The 21,237-nt window shown below is 41.6% G+C and overlaps 1 protein-coding gene across 2 annotated transcripts in view; it reads right to left on the bottom strand.

Annotated features, from left to right (window-relative positions):
* The window catches only part of jakmip2 (janus kinase and microtubule interacting protein 2), a 59,416-nt gene that overhangs the window by 16,927 nt on the left and 21,252 nt on the right, over positions 1–21,237 (bottom strand). For both annotated transcript variants that reach the window (XM_057359511.1, XM_057359512.1), the window contains exons 4-13: positions 19,538–19,747; positions 12,860–12,958; positions 12,520–12,666; positions 9,762–9,902; positions 4,260–4,313; positions 3,847–3,969; positions 3,633–3,761; positions 3,112–3,195; positions 2,936–2,998; positions 53–151 (exon numbers count right to left, since the gene is read on the bottom strand). In XM_057359511.1, coding sequence (XP_057215494.1) covers positions 53–151; positions 2,936–2,998; positions 3,112–3,195; positions 3,633–3,761; positions 3,847–3,969; positions 4,260–4,313; positions 9,762–9,902; positions 12,520–12,666; positions 12,860–12,958; positions 19,538–19,747 — 1,149 coding nt within the window. The remainder of the gene's footprint in view (positions 1–52; positions 152–2,935; positions 2,999–3,111; positions 3,196–3,632; positions 3,762–3,846; positions 3,970–4,259; positions 4,314–9,761; positions 9,903–12,519; positions 12,667–12,859; positions 12,959–19,537; positions 19,748–21,237) is intronic.

Here is a 21,237-nt window from a genome sequence, read left to right as displayed (position 1 = left end):
GAGAGAGAGAGAGAGAGAGAGAGAGAGAGAGAGAGAGAGAGAGAGATCTGACCTCCAGCTCCAGTATGCGAAACTCCAGCAGTTCATTTTGATCTTTCGAGTCCTGAAGTTCCTGGTGCACTTTTCCATTCTCGTTCTGCAACTTTTCAACCTGATCAAACATAAAGTTACACAAAGAACAGAAAACAACACATTAGACATTACACTCAATTGCCCGTTTAATCGTTTTTTAGGTAAATCAAATCAAATCAGCAACTCAACATTTACATTTAAATTGATGACTTTGGCAGATGCTTTTATCCAAAGCGACTTACACTGCATTGTACTATACATTTGTTTCTGACTATGTGCAATCCCTGGGATCCAACCCATGACCTTGACGTTGCTAGCGCCACGCTTAACCACTGAGCCAAAGGAAAGCTGGTGGACATGGTCATGGTGAAGAGAATCTGCTGAAGTTCAAAGCGAGCGTGTAAATGGTGTCTGGTTGTTAGAGAGCGGCCGAATGAAATGTCCGAATGAAAGCGTCTTTACCGGTCGGTAACTTTACTTCAGACGGAAGCGGGCTGTCTGACAGTAGCCCCGCTGCTCGCGACATCCTTTGACATCATACAGCGGTCGCGTGCACACAGTTCCCTGTACTAAACAACTTGTCAAAGTATGTTCTGTGCACCTTCTGAGAGAACGGTCAGCTTTTGTGGGCGGAGTTTGGAGGAGAGACGTGAGCTGAAATGGTTGTCAATCATCATCAGTCAGAACTGCTTGCATTGGATGTTTTTTTTCTCAAATCATTTTGCAATGTGGAATGACAGTTTTTAATGAACTGTTTTGTTGTAGGGGTACAGAGTAACTTACATTACATTCTTTTAGCAGTCAGTTATAGGCCTAATTAATATAGGCTATTCATGAAGGGAGAGGGCTCAATCTTTTGTTTGAATTTACTTTGTTTTGCTCAATTTTACAGTATCTCACAGAAGTGAGTACACCCCTCACATTTTTGTAAATATTTTATAATATCTTTTCATGTGACACCACTGAAGAAATGAAACTTTGCTACAATGTAAAGTAGTGAGTGTAAAATTGCTGTCCCCTCAAAATAACTCAGCACACAGCCATTAATGTCTAAACCACTGACAACAAAAGTGAGTACACCCCTAAGTGAAAATGTCCAAATTGGGCCCAGTGTCATGTGATTCTTTAGTGTTACAAGGTCTCAGGTGTGAATGGGGAGCAGGTGTGTTACATTTGTTGTTATCGCTCTCACTCTCTCATACTGGTCACTGGAAGTTCAACATGTCGCCTCATGGCAAAGAACTCTCTGAGGATCTGAAAAAAAGAATTGTTGCTCTACATAAAGATGGCCTAGGCTATAAGAAGATTGCCAAGACCCTGAATCTGAGCTGCAGCACGGTGGCCAAGACCATACAGCGGTTTAACAGGACAGGGTCCACTCAGAACAGGCCTCGCCATGGTCGACCAAAGAAGTTGACTGCACGTGCTCAGTGTCATATCCAGAGGTTGTCTTTGGGAAATAGATGTATGAGTGCTGCCAGCATTGCTGCAGAGGTTGAAGGGGTGGGGGGTTAGCCTGTCAGTGCTCAGACCATACGCTGCACACTGCATCACATTGGTCTGCATGGCTGTCGTCCCAGGAAGCATCTTCTAAAGATGATGCACAAGAAAGCCCGCAAACAGTTTGCTGAAGACAAGCATACTAAGGCCATGGATTACTGGAACCATGTCCTGTGGTCTGATGAGACCAAGATAAACTTATTTGGTTCAGATGGTGTCAAGCGTGTGTGACGGCAACCAGGTGAGGAGTACAAAGACAAGTGTGTCTTGCCTACAGTCAAGCATGGTGGTGGGAGTGTCATGGTCTGGGGCTGCATGAGTGCTGCGGGCACTGGGGAGCTCCAGTTCATTGAGGGAACCATGAATGCCAACATGTACTGTGACATACTGAAGCAGAGCATGATCCCCTCCCTTCAGAGACTGGGCCGCAGGGCAGAATTCCAACATGATAACGACCCCAAAAGAAGCTGAGGGTAAAGGTGATGGACTGACCAAGCATGTCTCCAGACCTAAACCCTATTGAGCATCTGTGGGGCATCCTCAAATGGAAGGTGGAGGAGCGTAAGGTGTCTAACATCCACCAGCTCCGTGATGTAGTCATGGAGGAGTAGAAGAGGACTCCAGTGGCAACCTGTGAAGCCCTGGTGAACTCCATGCCTAAGAGGGTTAAGACAGTGCTGGAAAATAATGGTGGCCACACAAAATATTCTCAATTTGGGCCCAATTTGGACATTTTTACTTAGGGGTGTACTCACTTTTGTTGCCAGCAGTTTAGACATTAATAGCTGTGTGTTGAGTTATTTTGAGGGAACAGCAAATTTACACTGTTATAGAGGCTGTACACTCACTACTTTACATTGTAGCAAAGTGTCATTTCTTCAGTGTTGTCACATGAAAAGATATAATAAAATATTTACAAAATTGTGAGGGGTGTACTCACTTCTGTGAGATACTGTATTTTAAGTTATATTGTATTTTATTGAAAGCAAAAAGGCACATTTTGACCATTCAGTTTATGCAATAGTGAAAAATATTGCTAAATATATAGAAGAAATGCAAAAAACCATGTCCGGTGTTCGGTATTCGGCCAAGTGTTTCATTTTTATTTGGCTTCGGCCAAGAATTTTCCTTTCGGTGCATCCCTAAGAGGTATAGGACATCCAAAAGATGCTCTTCGTCGTTCACCTTCATGTGTTAAGGGATAAAATGATGCTGCAGTCTCTTCACCACGACATGCTGTTTTAAACTTCAATGAACTCATTTCTACACTCTCTTTAATGTAGAACAATGTTTTGATTTTAAATCCAATTATTTCATCTAAAAAATATAAAGACACGGTGAGAATCACTCTGTTCACACGCACCTTGTCCAGAAGCTCCTGGTTACGTCTGAGGAACAACTGCTTCTCTTCCACCCATTTGGAGTCCTGTGAGAGAGAGAAAGCGTATGAACCACAGCCGCTGAAAGAATCATATCTTCACATGTTGATTTGAGTGTACTGTAAAGCATTGAGTTGGTCAATATGTGAAAATCTTTTACCTGTCCTTTTAAGGAAAGCTCTTTTTCCAAGTCTTCAATCTTAGCTTTATACCGCTGAACATCTGCTTGGAGCTGCTCATGGGCCTACAGTTTAATGAGACACATCAACACATCAATTACAAGTACTGTAAATGAATCAGCTCGTATGACCAGTGTGTCCATGAACAAACAGCACTTCCTTTCAATGGTCTTTTCAAATCAACATCATTGAGGACATGTTGGGTCAGGACTACAGCTATTGTAGCTCGTTCTCTAAGAACTGTGTTGTTACAATACACAATGAGATTGTGTTGCTGTATCTTTGTGACTGCTACAGCACTACGCTGTCAATATCAAGACTGAGTGTTTGATTCAGAGAACACAAAAACTCATGACATGTAAAGCTGCTCAAGAAAAGAGATGCGGCTTCACGTCATCCTGTGCTGCAGGACGGACAGACAATGTCAAGTTTGTTTTATTCATATGGGCCAGACAGCATGTCCAGCATACAGTATATAGCCTTTGAGAAGAATTTCAGGAACCTTGGCCTCCGCTTCAGCATCCAGTACGCCTCCATTATGCTCCTGCAGGATGGCGTAAGCTCTCTGAAGAGCCTGATACTCCCGAGTCAACTGCTTGAAGCGCAACTCAGACTCTTCAGCCGCCAGCCCCTGCAGAACGACACGTGAACATGATCAACCCATTAAACAGAATCTAGTACAACAAACACCACGTACATCAAACATGTAAGATCACCTCATCTAAATCTTCATCTGGTGTTGCTGGAGTTCGATCCATGCGCAGCGAGGCCACGGAGGAGGTCTCAGAATCCATCGACTCTTCATCGTACCCGTAGAAAGTATCTACAACAATGTGTCTCTGCATACAGGACCACATGAGCAAGTGTGGGTAAAAATGAACTTTATCATGGAATAAAAGAAGGAACAGACACTCTCATTATTCACAGATCCTCATGTTCCTTCTTCTGGGTGTTTTGCTCATATTACTTTCATGAAAATTCTTCAGACAGCTCTTTACCATATAAAGACAGTTTATACTGACCCACAGCTGTCAAGTGTCATACATCCACATGACTTATAATAGTTCAAAAGTGCCATTACTAGTATCTTTATGAGGAAATGAAGAAAAACACACGGCAGTGGTCACACCTTTAAAGGTCTGCTGCGTTTATGCCTCTTCTTCCTCAAGAGCTTTTCTCTGTCCTGAAAAACACAGACAGAAGAGAGCTTGTTCATAAACAGGAAACACTGACTGACAGGAAACACACACTGACTTGACAGGAAACACTCACTCACTGGCTAACAGGAAACACTCACTCACTGACAGGAAACACTCACTCACTGGCTAACAGGAAACACTCACTCACTGACAGGAAACACTCACTCACTGACAGGAAACACTCACTCACTGACAGGAAACACTCACTCACTGACAGGAAACACTCACTCACTGACAGGAAACACTCACTCACTGACAGGAAACACTCACTCACTGACAGGAAACACTCACTCACTGACAGGAAACACTCACTCACTGACAGGAAACACTCACTCACTGACAGGAAACACTCACTCACTGACAGGAAACACTCACTCACTGACAGGAAACACTCACTCACTGACAGGAAACACTCACTCACTGACAGGAAACACTCACTCACTGACAGGAAACACTCACTCACTGACAGGAAACACTCACTCACTGACAGGAAACACTCACTCACTGACAGGAAACACTCACTCACTGACAGGAAACACTCACTCACTGACAGGAAACACTCACTCACTGACAGGAAACACTCACTCACTGACAGGAAACACTCACTCACTGACAGGAAACACTCACTCACTGACAGGAAACACTCACTCACTGACAGGAAACACTCACTCACTGACAGGAAACACTCACTCACTGACAGGAAACACTCACTCACTGACAGGAAACACTCACTCACTGACAGGAAACACTCACTCACTGACAGGAAACACTCACTCACTGACAGGAAACACTCACTCACTGACAGGAAACACTCACTCACTGACAGGAAACACTCACTCACTGACAGGAAACACTCACTCACTGACAGGAAACACTCACTCACTGACAGGAAACACTCACTCACTGACAGGAAACACTCACTCACTGACAGGAAACACTCACTCACTGACAGGAAACACTCACTCACTGACAGGAAACACTCACTCACTGACAGGAAACACTCACTCACTGACAGGAAACACTCACTCACTGACAGGAAACACTCACTCACTGACAGGAAACACTCACTCACTGACAGGAAACACTCACTCACTGACAGGAAACACTCACTCACTGACAGGAAACACTCACTCACTGACAGGAAACACTCACTCACTGACAGGAAACACTCACTCACTGACAGGAAACACTCACTCACTGACAGGAAACACTCACTCACTGACAGGAAACACTCACTCACTGACAGGAAACACTCACTCACTGACAGGAAACACTCACTCACTGACAGGAAACACTCACTCACTGACAGGAAACACTCACTCACTGACAGGAAACACTCACTCACTGACAGGAAACACTCACTCACTGACAGGAAACACTCACTCACTGACAGGAAACACTCACTCACTGACAGGAAACACTCACTCACTGACAGGAAACACTCACTCACTGACAGGAAACACTCACTCACTGACAGGAAACACTCACTCACTGACAGGAAACACTCACTCACTGACAGGAAACACTCACTCACTGACAGGAAACACTCACTCACTGACAGGAAACACTCACTCACTGACAGGAAACACTCACTCACTGACAGGAAACACTCACTCACTGACAGGAAACACTCACTCACTGACAGGAAACACTCACTCACTGACAGGAAACACTCACTCACTGACAGGAAACACTCACTCACTGACAGGAAACACTCACTCACTGACAGGAAACACTCACTCACTGACAGGAAACACTCACTCACTGACAGGAAACACTCACTCACTGACAGGAAACACTCACTCACTGACAGGAAACACTCACTCACTGACAGGAAACACTCACTCACTGACAGGAAACACTCACTCACTGACAGGAAACACTCACTCACTGACAGGAAACACTCACTCACTGACAGGAAACACTCACTCACTGACAGGAAACACTCACTCACTGACAGGAAACACTCACTCACTGACAGGAAACACTCACTCACTGACAGGAAACACTCACTCACTGACAGGAAACACTCACTCACTGACAGGAAACACTCACTCACTGACAGGAAACACTCACTCACTGACAGGAAACACTCACTCACTGACAGGAAACACTCACTCACTGACAGGAAACACTCACTCACTGACAGGAAACACTCACTCACTGACAGGAAACACTCACTCACTGACAGGAAACACTCACTCACTGACAGGAAACACTCACTCACTGACAGGAAACACTCACTCACTGACAGGAAACACTCACTCACTGACAGGAAACACTCACTCACTGACAGGAAACACTCACTCACTGACAGGAAACACTCACTCACTGACAGGAAACACTCACTCACTGACAGGAAACACTCACTCACTGACAGGAAACACTCACTCACTGACAGGAAACACTCACTCACTGACAGGAAACACTCACTCACTGACAGGAAACACTCACTCACTGACAGGAAACACTCACTCACTGACAGGAAACACTCACTCACTGACAGGAAACACTCACTCACTGACAGGAAACACTCACTCACTGACAGGAAACACTCACTCACTGACAGGAAACACTCACTCACTGACAGGAAACACTCACTCACTGACAGGAAACACTCACTCACTGACAGGAAACACTCACTCACTGACAGGAAACACTCACTCACTGACAGGAAACACTCACTCACTGACAGGAAACACTCACTCACTGACAGGAAACACTCACTCACTGACAGGAAACACTCACTCACTGACAGGAAACACTCACTCACTGACAGGAAACACTCACTCACTGACAGGAAACACTCACTCACTGACAGGAAACACTCACTCACTGACAGGAAACACTCACTCACTGACAGGAAACACTCACTCACTGACAGGAAACACTCACTCACTGACAGGAAACACTCACTCACTGACAGGAAACACTCACTCACTGACAGGAAACACTCACTCACTGACAGGAAACACTCACTCACTGACAGGAAACACTCACTCACTGACAGGAAACACTCACTCACTGACAGGAAACACTCACTCACTGACAGGAAACACTCACTCACTGACAGGAAACACTCACTCACTGACAGGAAACACTCACTCACTGACAGGAAACACTCACTCACTGACAGGAAACACTCACTCACTGACAGGAAACACTCACTCACTGACAGGAAACACTCACTCACTGACAGGAAACACTCACTCACTGACAGGAAACACTCACTCACTGACAGGAAACACTCACTCACTGACAGGAAACACTCACTCACTGACAGGAAACACTCACTCACTGACAGGAAACACTCACTCACTGACAGGAAACACTCACTCACTGACAGGAAACACTCACTCACTGACAGGAAACACTCACTCACTGACAGGAAACACTCACTCACTGACAGGAAACACTCACTCACTGACAGGAAACACTCACTCACTGACAGGAAACACTCACTCACTGACAGGAAACACTCACTCACTGACAGGAAACACTCACTCACTGACAGGAAACACTCACTCACTGACAGGAAACACTCACTCACTGACAGGAAACACTCACTCACTGACAGGAAACACTCACTCACTGACAGGAAACACTCACTCACTGACAGGAAACACTCACTCACTGACAGGAAACACTCACTCACTGACAGGAAACACTCACTCACTGACAGGAAACACTCACTCACTGACAGGAAACACTCACTCACTGACAGGAAACACTCACTCACTGACAGGAAACACTCACTCACTGACAGGAAACACTCACTCACTGACAGGAAACACTCACTCACTGACAGGAAACACTCACTCACTGACAGGAAACACTCACTCACTGACAGGAAACACTCACTCACTGACAGGAAACACTCACTCACTGACAGGAAACACTCACTCACTGACAGGAAACACTCACTCACTGACAGGAAACACTCACTCACTGACAGGAAACACTCACTCACTGACAGGAAACACTCACTCACTGACAGGAAACACTCACTCACTGACAGGAAACACTCACTCACTGACAGGAAACACTCACTCACTGACAGGAAACACTCACTCACTGACAGGAAACACTCACTCACTGACAGGAAACACTCACTCACTGACAGGAAACACTCACTCACTGACAGGAAACACTCACTCACTGACAGGAAACACTCACTCACTGACAGGAAACACTCACTCACTGACAGGAAACACTCACTCACTGACAGGAAACACTCACTCACTGACAGGAAACACTCACTCACTGACAGGAAACACTCACTCACTGACAGGAAACACTCACTCACTGACAGGAAACACTCACTCACTGACAGGAAACACTCACTCACTGACAGGAAACACTCACTCACTGACAGGAAACACTCACTCACTGACAGGAAACACTCACTCACTGACAGGAAACACTCACTCACTGACAGGAAACACTCACTCACTGACAGGAAACACTCACTCACTGACAGGAAACACTCACTCACTGACAGGAAACACTCACTCACTGACAGGAAACACTCACTCACTGACAGGAAACACTCACTCACTGACAGGAAACACTCACTCACTGACAGGAAACACTCACTCACTGACAGGAAACACTCACTCACTGACAGGAAACACTCACTCACTGACAGGAAACACTCACTCACTGACAGGAAACACTCACTCACTGACAGGAAACACTCACTCACTGACAGGAAACACTCACTCACTGACAGGAAACACTCACTCACTGACAGGAAACACTCACTCACTGACAGGAAACACTCACTCACTGACAGGAAACACTCACTCACTGACAGGAAACACTCACTCACTGACAGGAAACACTCACTCACTGACAGGAAACACTCACTCACTGACAGGAAACACTCACTCACTGACAGGAAACACTCACTCACTGACAGGAAACACTCACTCACTGACAGGAAACACTCACTCACTGACAGGAAACACTCACTCACTGACAGGAAACACTCACTCACTGACAGGAAACACTCACTCACTGACAGGAAACACTCACTCACTGACAGGAAACACTCACTCACTGACAGGAAACACTCACTCACTGACAGGAAACACTCACTCACTGACAGGAAACACTCACTCACTGACAGGAAACACTCACTCACTGACAGGAAACACTCACTGACTGACAGGAAACACTCACTCACTGACAGGAAACACTCACTCACTGACAGGAAACACTCACTGACTGACAGGAAACACTCACTGACCGACTCACTCACACACTCACTGACAGGAAACACTCACTGACCGACTCACTCACACACTGACCGACAGAAAACACTCACTGACCGACTCACTCACACACTGACTGACAGGAAACACTCACTCGCTGACAGGAAACACTCACTGACTGACAGGAAAAACCCATTTGCAGACAGGAAGACTCACTCGTGTCAGCTCATCGATCATGCTCTGTTGCTCTAGGACCTGGAGCTTCAGGAACTCAATCTCTTGGTCATCAGTGGCCTGATCCAGATCATTCAGAGACTTCAGCTTCTTCAGTGGAGGATGAAAACCGATTTTGTCTTTCTGAATACATCACAACAACAATGCTGTAGAATTCAGTTTTTCAATAACAGTAAGTAATATGTTTGTTCAAAACTCATTTCAGATCAAAAGATTTGTAAGATCACGAGAAACATGTGAGCCTAAACGTTTGAATGACAGGGCTGTACAGAGCGACATATATGTCGCACATGCTACGAAAAAATCGGTCTTTGCGATACATTTCCCAGTGTAGCACACGTGCACTCCGTTTTGCACCACTATTTATTTTCGTTTTTGCGATTAAAACTTGTTTTCTGGCTGCATTGAGTCCTAGAGCCCTATGATTTCTTTGATGTGGGAAAAAGTGGAAGGAATCCTCTTACTTAAATATGTCATCTGGCTGTTCTGCGCGTGTCTGAGTGAATGAGTTGCACAGTTTAACATACAACACGCGTGACCCTTGTGGATTTGTCTGCATACCACTGTATGAGAACATGAACACATGAACTTCACCGCCAGAGCTGCTCTAAAAGTTTATTTTACGAACATTTCACTATTTGAGAAGCTTCCGTCAAACACACACTGTGTGTGCCAAAATAAAAGTCTGGTTAATCTGAACCAGATGGGAAGGTAATTTACTTGTAGTTAATTGATAACCTGTAGTAAACACTATAGTATAACTTAATATTTACAAAATTAAGATTCAAAAACACTATAGTTGTCACAGTTTTAGTCTGTTTGGTTTTGTATTCTGTGTTCCTTTGCCTGAGTTGATCATTAGTTAATTAGTCCCGCACCTGTTTTCATCCTAATTAAGTTCCCCTCTGTATTTCAGCTCTGTCTGTTCCTGAGTTCTTTGTCGGTTATTGTATTATGTTATTATGTATACGGATGCTGTGTTCCTGTGTCCTTCCATGTACCTTGTTGTATTATTAAATAAGTTTGTTAAATACGTTTCTTGTTACTCCTGGCTCCTTGTTTAAGTTATAGTGCAAGTACCGTTACAATAGTACCTACACATTTTACTGCAGTTTACTATAGTAAATACTAAGGTATATAGTATACTACAGTATTTTTATGTGGACAAATATCTTACTTCTGTAGTAAAAAAAAACGAGAAACGTAGAACACAGAAAAATCGAAAAGGAAACAGGAATTCGGGAAAAATCATGGCCCTAATATATCTGTATTTGTAACATTAATGTCGTTACTGCCCAACACTGTTTGTAGTGCAGGCCAAACAGTTGTAGCACAAGTATAAAAAGTCTGTGGTCATCTTTGAAGTGCAGGTCACCACATAAATAGGCAGGGAACTGACAAAGGACCGTTACTGTAGTTTGATTACTTTTTTAGTAACGGTGTTATTTAACACGTTATAATTCCTAAAATAGTAATTAGATTATAGTTCCAAGCCCAGGTAACTATACGTTACAGCTGCGATACATCGTTGCCGTTGTATCGTTTTATCATTTCAATTGTAAAAAGCGAAATAGCTTTTTCAAAGTCTCGATGCCTGCCTGTCGCACCCGCGACGTCATCAAACTGAAACGCGCCTGCGCGGAGAGTACTATTAAAGTTACTCCATGGAAAGCCTGCCACCTTAAGATAAAAACTCGTAACAGCCAATGCTATCGCCGCGCGGAACGCAGGCAAGGAGACTAGACACCCGATATGATTGGCTGAGGTGCCTCTCGTGTAAGTATTACAGACCCATACATCTCCCTATCACAAGACAATCTTCGGTACTACCAGCGAAAACAAACTCAGTATGGAGAGAGAGAAACGTAAGCGTTCTGTAGCTGGAAATACAATCATTATTTTGAGTTTATTTCTGTCAAAGGCAAGAACATTGTTGTGCGTTGTTGGTCATGCGGAGGTGAGCAAAACCCTCTCGCCCACGAAAAACAACCTGAAAGGGCAGTACAGCACTTCTGGAGAAAGTGACGTCACCGGGCACGGAGAGCAATGAATCAACTTCTACTGTCGAGTGCCAGGCTGCTATTAGCAACATGTTATGTTTTGTCAGACGAGTTTTTGCTGCTCTAACGCTGTTATATTTGTTAAATGATGAAGAAATCATCATAGAAATATGCAGAAGCACTAGTTAAGATATACAAGATATAAGAAACTAAGGAGAGACTTTTTACATTATGGAGTATGCAGGTTTAGAAATACTAGTTAACATATGAATGTTTGAAGTTAAAATGTCACAGAGTTTCATTATTATTATTATTATTATTCATGACAGGCTTTAGTATGGAATAAGCAGAAAGAATGTATTAAAAGAATTAAAGACGAGATAGAGTAGAGTATGCACTTCCCAATAAAGTTTAGTCTTGAGAAGGCTAAAGAGGTTATTTTGTGTTTTTGAGGGGTGGGGGGTAGTAATGTAACGAGTAGTGTAACTAATTACTTTTGAAATAAAGTAATCAGACCAGTAACTTGATTACTTTTAAAAGGAGTAATCAGTAATCAATAATTTAATTACATTTCCATAGTAACTTGCCCAACACATGGCTACAAAACTTGAAACCTCTGTAGCACCAGCGCTATGTGCAGAAAAAGTTAACGTACAGCCCTGGAAGACATTGTATCTACTGTATTGACAAGAATGCATAAAGATGAATACTGGAGTTGAATTACAGTGACAGTAAGATACCATTTCATTGTTCTCTTTGGTTAAGGACTTGACTTTGTCTTCCAGCCGCTGGAGAGATTGGCTCAGGTCATCATTTTTTCTGCTCAATATTTTATTCTTTTCCAGCAGCGGTTTGCATTGTTTCTCTGTTTCTCGGACACGCTTCAGCTAAATGCAAGTGAGAACAAGAAAAGAGAATCCACAATTCAGATTTTAAAGCCATGTAACGCTGGAATAGCATTTTAAAAGTAATGTATTCATGTTTGTCTTTAATACTTAAAAGGAAGGTTAAGAACAATCCCAAGCTGTATAAAGATTTTCTTAAATCAAAAACTGTATATGTACAGACAAATAAACTCACCAGCTCATTTCTTTCATCCACTAAGATTGAATTGCGGTCTTCCAGCTTGCGGATGGTGGATTTCAGGTCAGACATGCGTCTCTGGTTTCTCCTCATGTCCTGACAAACATACATACATACATCTGCTCAGTACACAGCAACAGCTCAGAGATGTCCATGAATAAGAAACATTCTCAGAGCGTGAGCTGACTGTCTCATCTTTGTGAGGCACTCTAGTGTGAGCAGTTCCAGCTGATTTGTGTAACACCAAAAAGTCATTAAACGAAAACTAAAATGAAAACACGTAATCGTGCACCTACTGCTGCTGTTACCATTGCAGAAAAACACCAGATTGTAACGTATGAACAAAGACAGTGGCGAACGCATTGAAGTGTGTGAACAGCATCGTTTACGGGAAATTTGTAACTGAAATGTACAGACGATGAGTATGGGGTCAGTCCATCTATAAATGCTTCATTAAACGCCACTTGTGGACGGCAGAAAATCTGTTTTAATCACAAAATGAATCCTGGATAACTTCAATATACTTTTTGTGTTCATTTGGAGTGGACCCTTAATTTGCATGCACTGGAAAACTCCCCATCAGTTTAAAATGTGCTCTAGTAGCACCTCGTGTAATAATAATGTTAATCATTTATATAGCCCTTTTCCATAGCTCAGTGATGCTTAACAATGTGAATTCAAAAAAGACTTAGATTTATATAATGTCAATAAAGTGCAATTACTTTGCCTACTGTTATTTTGTCTGTTATTTCTTAACCAGTGTAACCAGGCACGAAAGGCTCGTGGTTGGGTTAAGTTAGTTCAAGGACACTACAAGATATAAGAGACAGAAGAACCGACAGCCACCTCGGATACTGCGGACCATCAGAATACCCCGAAGCTGAAGCACAGCTGAAGATAAGAAGCCCAGAAGCTGAATACACCTTTGTTCGAAACCGTCATTATTGTATTCATTAAAATTAAAAGAAATATAATTGATTACAAAAACTGCCTATCTAGGTTTTAATTTAGTGGTTTTAGACAGTGAGCAAGAACATACCACAAAGGAGTCTTCCGACCAAATTGTGAGTATTTGAAATACTTATAATTTAGGCTGGACTTGACTTACTTTACTTAACCTGAGAATAATAAATAATAAGGTTAAAGGCGATAAGACAAAATACACGTTGAAAAACAAAGTACAAGCAAAAGAATAGAGAATTACATGCAGTAGATTGAAATAAAGAAAGTACATGGACAGAAAGAGGGCATCACATAAGCGGGGAAACATATAGCCATACACATTTGAAATCTAGACTAAAGACGCATCTTTTTAATCTTGCATACACTACTCTTCCATAATATAAATTTTCTGAGGGTTTAGGCTGCATTAGTTAGATCAACCGGAACCAAAAACACAACTGATGTACTTGTTGCATCAAAGAGTACAGAACAGTACTCTACTCTCAGCCAGAGAGCTCATTGTCTCATTGTTCCAAGGTTACCACAGCGAGCAGGATGCAGTTCATGGCCTGACCTGATGGTAGAGCGGGACCTGACAAGAGCTGAGATGATAGAGCTGGATAAAGAAGGACGCGGTCACCTGACACGTCTTCACCAAAAAATTTCAAATGCTATTAGATTATTAATGATAATCTTAAACTATAATCTACTTTACGAGTACATTTATTTATTTTATTTAGCCTTGTTGTGCAAGCTCTCTCAAGCTTGTGCAGAGGCAGCAGCTTTTGCCAGAGGGGAACTGGAATCCCCTGGTTGGGCCTGGGTTCTCCTGAGGGTTTTTTTCTCGATTAGAGTTTTGGGTTCCTCACCACCGTTTGCATACTGTTTTGCATTGTTTGCCTGGCCGGGGGGGCTGCTTTAGAATTTAAAAGTTTTACTTAATTAATATTGCCTGTCAAATATACTAATGTGAATCGAATAACATTATGTTGATTTCCTCGTATGTTACAAGCATTTTAATAAATTTTGTAATATCTCTTGACCAATAGGGGGCGCTGGCCTATAACTTTACAGGTCCTCTCAGAACATGACCTTAATGAACCATATTATGTTTCGTAGCAATCCGCCATTGTGTTTCTAAAATACTACATTTTACGACAAAATTCCAAATGGGCGACGCCCACAATAGCAGACTGAGGAAATATTTCGGACATGTCAGATTATCACATTTCGAAAACCAAGTTTTAATAACACAGGGAACGGCAGATAGAACACAAGAAAATTGCTTATAACTTTTGACCATTAGGTGGTGCTGTCACCAAATTTCTATGGGGGGAACAAGATGTGCCAATGATGATACTACAAACTAGTGTCAATTTTGAAGTCAATTTGAACCTATTTAACGTTTTGTTTAATTATAAGGCCACTAGGTAGTACAGCCCCACCACCATTTTTGTGTGTTCTCAGACTGTGCCCATAAATAAACGTGTAAATTTTGGTGAAGATATCTCATTTCGTTTAGAAGTTATAAGCATATGAAGAGTTTGGTTCCAAAATGAGATAATTCTGTTTTTAAATATTTTCAAAAATAATGTTTTTTTATTGTGCATTCCAATTAATATCAATCAAACTGCAGTTGGTTTGTTTTGATTTAAGCCATAATAACTAAAAAAAATGATTTTTGAATTTTTTTAAAAACGGAGTCGTCTCATTTTGGAACATATGCATACACTCAGAAAAACTAAAAAAATTACCATGAGCCAAACTTTTTTGTCACTTTTTGGCCAATTACCATGGAAATTTTGACATTTGGCCTGTGACGTATAGTCAGTGGTGTAAAGTAACGAATTACAAATACTCAAATTACTGTAATTGGGTAGTTTTTTTCAGGAATTGTACTTTTTAAGTAGTTTAAAAACAGTGTACTTTTACTTTTACTTGAGTACATTTTTAGTGCTGTATCAGTACTTTTACTGCGCTATTTTTCCTCACATTGTCGTCACTACTTTATATGTTTAATCTTTATGTGATTGGCTAAGGAGAATAATCAGTCCCGTCACGTGACCCCGTCCACTCAAATCGCGCGTAGAAAACTTGCGTCACACAGATTTCAAAAGACATCTGCCGCCAATTTAGTTTAATCATGGAGGAGGACGAACATGTGCGGCAGGCAGGGCGCGTATCAAACGGCGGTTTTGAGAGCTTGAAAGTCACCAAAGGAAGAAGCCGCAGGGATTACTTTTATGTTGCCTCTATCTGTATTTTGAACTTTTAAAGACATGAACCATGAAAACCATGGACCACAACTCCAGGTAAAAATCTTTATTTTCTACCTAAGAAATAATGTCACATACATCTTGGATGGCTTGAGGTTGAATAATTGATCAGCCAGCTCCTCTACAGATATGACTGTTAATGCTAATCCAATGCCATTTAGGTTACAAATGTTTTGCATTTTTTGCATGCAGTATTTGGTTGGGGCTCTTATTTATTCATTTCTGCATTGTGGGGTCTAGTACACATGATTGAACAGTGTTGAAAGTGCATAAATGGTTTTAACTGGAAAACTGAGCTCATGATAGACAGACAGACAGACAGAACGACACATTGAATGGTTATTTTGTCTGAATTGTATCCAGTTATATGCTTTATCAGTAAGGTAAAGATGTGTTTTGTTAAAAGTAGCTATTGTCTATATCAATCTCCAAATTTGATTATTAATAATTCATTAAATAACACCACCTAAAACGTAACGAGTAACTAGTACTCGGAGTAGTTTTTGAGAAGAGTAATTTTTACTTTTACTCAATTACTTTTTTAACACCAGTACTTTTACTTGTAATTGAGTACAATTTCAGCAATGTAACAGTACTTGTACTTAAGTACACATTTACAGTACTCTTTCCACCTCTGCGTATAGTAAACCACTAAATGTTCGTAAAATACAGCATTTTGCTACATTATTCAATATGGCCGATCCCCAAAAAGCCGACATGGGAAAACTGGATATCGTTCGACTCGGCATGACACCCCACATCTAACTAAACTTTTTTTTATTTTTGGACAAACCGTTCGGAAGTTATAAGCAAATATTTTCGTAACTTCGGACCACTAGGTCAGTGTTTCCCAACCCTGGTCCTCGGGCACACCTTCCAGAATGTTTTAGATCTCTCCCTATATAAAACACCTGATTCAACTCATCAATCAGGTGTTTCATATAGGGAGAGAACGAAAACATTCTGGAAGATGTGCCCGAGGAGCAGGGTTGGGAAACATTGCACTAGGTGGTGCTGTGCCAAAACACAGCATGTTACCTCAGGTCAGGCTTATGATGACACCTACCAAGTTTCATGTTGATATGGAGTTATTGGGAATAACCTCAGGATTCATAGGGAAAAATAATTTTGTTTCTACAGTGTACGGTTCAGAAGTTATGGGCAAAAATGTATGTGAAACTTTGGACAGTTGGTAGCGATAGAGGGATTGAGTTAGAGACTCCAAATTTACTCTGGATAATGCTGGTCCAGTATCTGTATGCAAAGTTTCATAACGTTCCTACGTACGGTTCTGGGCTGGCTGCCATAGACTTCCATAGCGGAAGAAGAAGCGGAAGAATAATAATAAGAAAACGAACGGATTCAATAATGGTCTCCACCCCTTCGGGGCTTGACCAATAACAAGAAAGTGTTGTGGGTTGAGTTTTGAATTCATAGATAGTGATAATGGAGCACTCCTTACAGAAGAGAGTCAAAACCTAGGGACAGACAGAAGGCCAGAGACAGAAAACAAAAGTGACTGGGTTGATGTGTGGAGAAGCACTTTACAGAGATGGCGGGGAGCAGAGCCATCAATACTTCTCACGGAGAGCGCCTTTCTGAAAATTCCGCTCCGCTCGCTCAATCTCAGAGTCACTCGCTCAGCCCTCTTGTTGATTTACTTTTTTGCTGCTGGATTATTGTCCCATGTACACCGCATTTGCCTGAATAATAGCACAATGGCATGCGCCTCAACTACAAACGCCTCGTCCATTTGCGGAAGTGCACGAGCGACAAGAAGTTTGATACAGGCTCATTTCAGTTAAAAAAAACATTATAACATTTATATTTATTTCTCTTAAGAAGACATTGTGTCACTTACCCAATGTAACAGTTTCTTTTCTGAAATAAAACCTGAATAAACATCGATGTCAAATGTGATCTCCAGAGGAGGCATGCAGCCTTCGAAGACGCAGCTACTTTGTCCAAGTTTCTAAAAGTACATTCTAAAATGCTGTAACTATTGAGGTTTGACGTTTTAAGACCGCATTTCCCCTTGTTTTGGTCTATTTTTCTTTAGAGCCTGTTTCTTTTAATAACCCCAGTAATAACAAAGGTGTTCATAGTGCATTTCATCTTTTGTGCGTTTATTTTGAATGTTGCACTATGGCATATGTTCACGGAAATAAAGTAACGAAAATCAAATATACTTTATCAGTTATTATAGTTATTTTAGGCACTCTTTAAATAAAAAAATAACTAAAAACATTGGCTGTAATGTCACAGAATGTCGGACTGAAACATAACTGCTCTTTTTCAGCCTACTATTAATATTTCGCTCAATGACTGTGCGCTTCGCTCAGTCGCTCACGGTCCAAGCAAACACTCCACTCACATTATGCTCACCGGTAAACCAAATCCCGCTCAGATCCCGCTCTGACATAAAATGTGTCTAGTAAGCCTAATTGTTTTCAGTTTATAATAAATTTCTTGAATAAATGTCTCAGTTTAAGTCAGGATAGTGCCATTTTCTCTCACCATCTAGCTATCTTAAATGTCACACGACACGACGTAATAGCGTACCCCCCCAGCGCGTTAAATAGGCTACATTAAATAATTATATGACTATTATGTAATTATATATAATATATAATTATATAATAACTATATTTTTAAAAGTAGGCTATTCTAGTTGCATTTTTCATCAATGAATTTCTTAAATTATCCTTTGACTATATTCTGGCCCGCCATCTAGCGGTGAATTTGTTTTTTTGGCCTGATACCAAATTTACCTGCTGACCCCTGACATAGAGAGTTAAAGGTGAGCAGTAAGATTTTGCACTTAACGCGAAAAGACACCAGTAACCAGTGGAGATCAGACAGAATAGGCTTTAAGATTCAAGCTTTAAATGTATTGCAATCCGGCAGTTGGCAGGTAATCCAATAAAAAGGGCATTACAGCAATCCAGACGTGAAAAGTCAAATGCATGGATGACAGAGCTGGGCAATGCAACTTCTGTAAATATTACATTTGGATTTAATTTGGGTAGAAATGATAACACTGTATTTAGGGTAAGTATGTAGTTAAAGAATAATGATGGACCGAGAACTGATCCCTGAGGGATGCCTTGCTTCAGAGGGAAAATTGGAGATCAAAAATCCGTACTGAAATGTAAAATTGTCTAGTAGAGAGGAAAGCTAAAAATGGGCAGCATCAGAAATACCCCAATCTGATAGACAAGAAATGGGTAAATTGAGACAGACAGTATGAAAGGCCGACCAGAGGCTGAGCAGCAGAGGAACAGAGAGAGAGAGAGAGAGAGAGAGAGAGAGAGAGAGAGAGAGAGAGAGAGAGACCAGAAAGTAGTGGGTAATTTACTACCTTGTCACTGTGGATTAAATGCAGATTAATCACAAAACAAAAATTCTGAGAAGTACATATTCATTGTGTCAGTGAAGACATTGTCATTTTCATTACCGGACTCCCACATTGCTCGGCTCCATCTCCAGCTCGTCCGGGGATTTCTCTTTTTGGGCTTCCCAGGCTGCATTCTGCCTCTTTGACCAGAAACAGCTGCTCATCCAAAGCATCTTTCTGCAGCTGTAATCTCTGAACGTAGCCTGTCGCTGTTTCAAGCTCCTTCTCCAGTGAGAAGATCGTTCGGTCCTTCGCCTTGATCTCATCCACCTGCGCAGTTAACAAAAATGAGCCATTTCTAGATAAAACATACCGTCAGACTGTCGAATACAAAACCTTTATTTCTGTACACACCCATACTGAAGAAAAATCTTATTGGTCAATATTTACAGATTGTACTCAAACAGAATAATCCCCCTGTCGGCTGTAATGTGTGTTTGTTAATGTTTACGGCTAGGTGACTTGTTTTTTGTGAGACATACAGCGAGTAAGATCAGAAAAGTGTGCTGGTGCAAAACTCTGCCTCTACCTTGTGTGTTTTCAAGTGTTTGTTCGTTGTGCTGTGTGTCATTCACACAAATGGCAAAATCCAACTTTTGTTCCTTTAAAGGGCACAATTGATGTCTATCTTCCACAAGCTGGTTTGAAAGAAAGAAAGCGGTTTTACACTTTAAAAACAAATGGCTTTAAACGCGTTGTTGCATGTTCAAAATGTTTCCTGCTTTGTTTTACTTGGTAATATGTTTAAAGAAGTAATATTGAAATTGATTGTGTTTGCTTTAATGATTAAATATACTCTATACTCTTGTTTAGATTTTTGTATGTGTTGCATGTCGTGACGTCATAAGGAATTCATCACTGTATGTGTGGTTAATAGTGAACAACAAGTTTCTCTTGTGAATGTTTTTTTTACCTGCTGCTACAGCAATTCAGCGGCACTCAACACAGTGGGTAATAGCCATTCTGGTTTCACTTTCTACTGTACTGAACAAACTGTAACTGTGAAACATTTTTAAAGAAAAAATGGATTTATAGAATCAGAGTGACAGTGGACTTTTAGTGGTGGTCAAGTGAAGGTATATGGATGGTTTACATCATTATATCATCAGGCCCCGCCCTCTAGGGTGCCCAGTGACATGAGGAAAACAAATATTGGTTGATTTCAGTGTTTTAGTTGATTCTGTGAAGTATGAGTTTATTTTAAATAATTTTCTGAGCTATGCAAGTCATGCTGTTTTTCCCGTGTTTGATGCCGACGCTGCTTTGCGCTGTAGAGTAGAGCGAGTTCTTGTACTGTGTGGAAAGAGTGAGCAGCAAATGTGTTCCTATGTTCCTAACACATATCCTGATGTTTGGAATCCACAATCAACCTAACCTGCATGTCTCTGGGCTGTGGGAAGAAACTGTTCTTGCTGTGAGGCAACAGTACTAACCACGGAGCCACTGTGCCGCCCCATATCCTGATGTATATACAGTATAGTGTTATTATCGGTGCTAAGCATTCGGGTTTTAGTTGCCGCTGCATCGTTGTGCTTTTCCCACTTTGGTGTGTTGAAAAAGTGCATAGGAAAGAATCTTGGATGCATCCTAAATTGCCTACTTCCATACTAGGTCTATATGCCCAGCAAACACAGTAGATTCCGAAGATGTCGCCAGTTCGTCTTCATTTGGTCAGCGTGACATTACTTTGTGACCACGTTCTGAAGAGGTCTTGATAAAGTTCCAGTTTTTGTCCCACAAACGTTGTGGCCATGTCCTCA

This window comes from Triplophysa rosa, linkage group LG19 (genome assembly GCF_024868665.1).
Source record: "Triplophysa rosa linkage group LG19, Trosa_1v2, whole genome shotgun sequence".
Taxonomy (NCBI): Eukaryota; Metazoa; Chordata; class Actinopteri; order Cypriniformes; family Nemacheilidae; genus Triplophysa; species Triplophysa rosa.
This window is presented reverse-complemented; position numbering and strand designations above follow the sequence as displayed.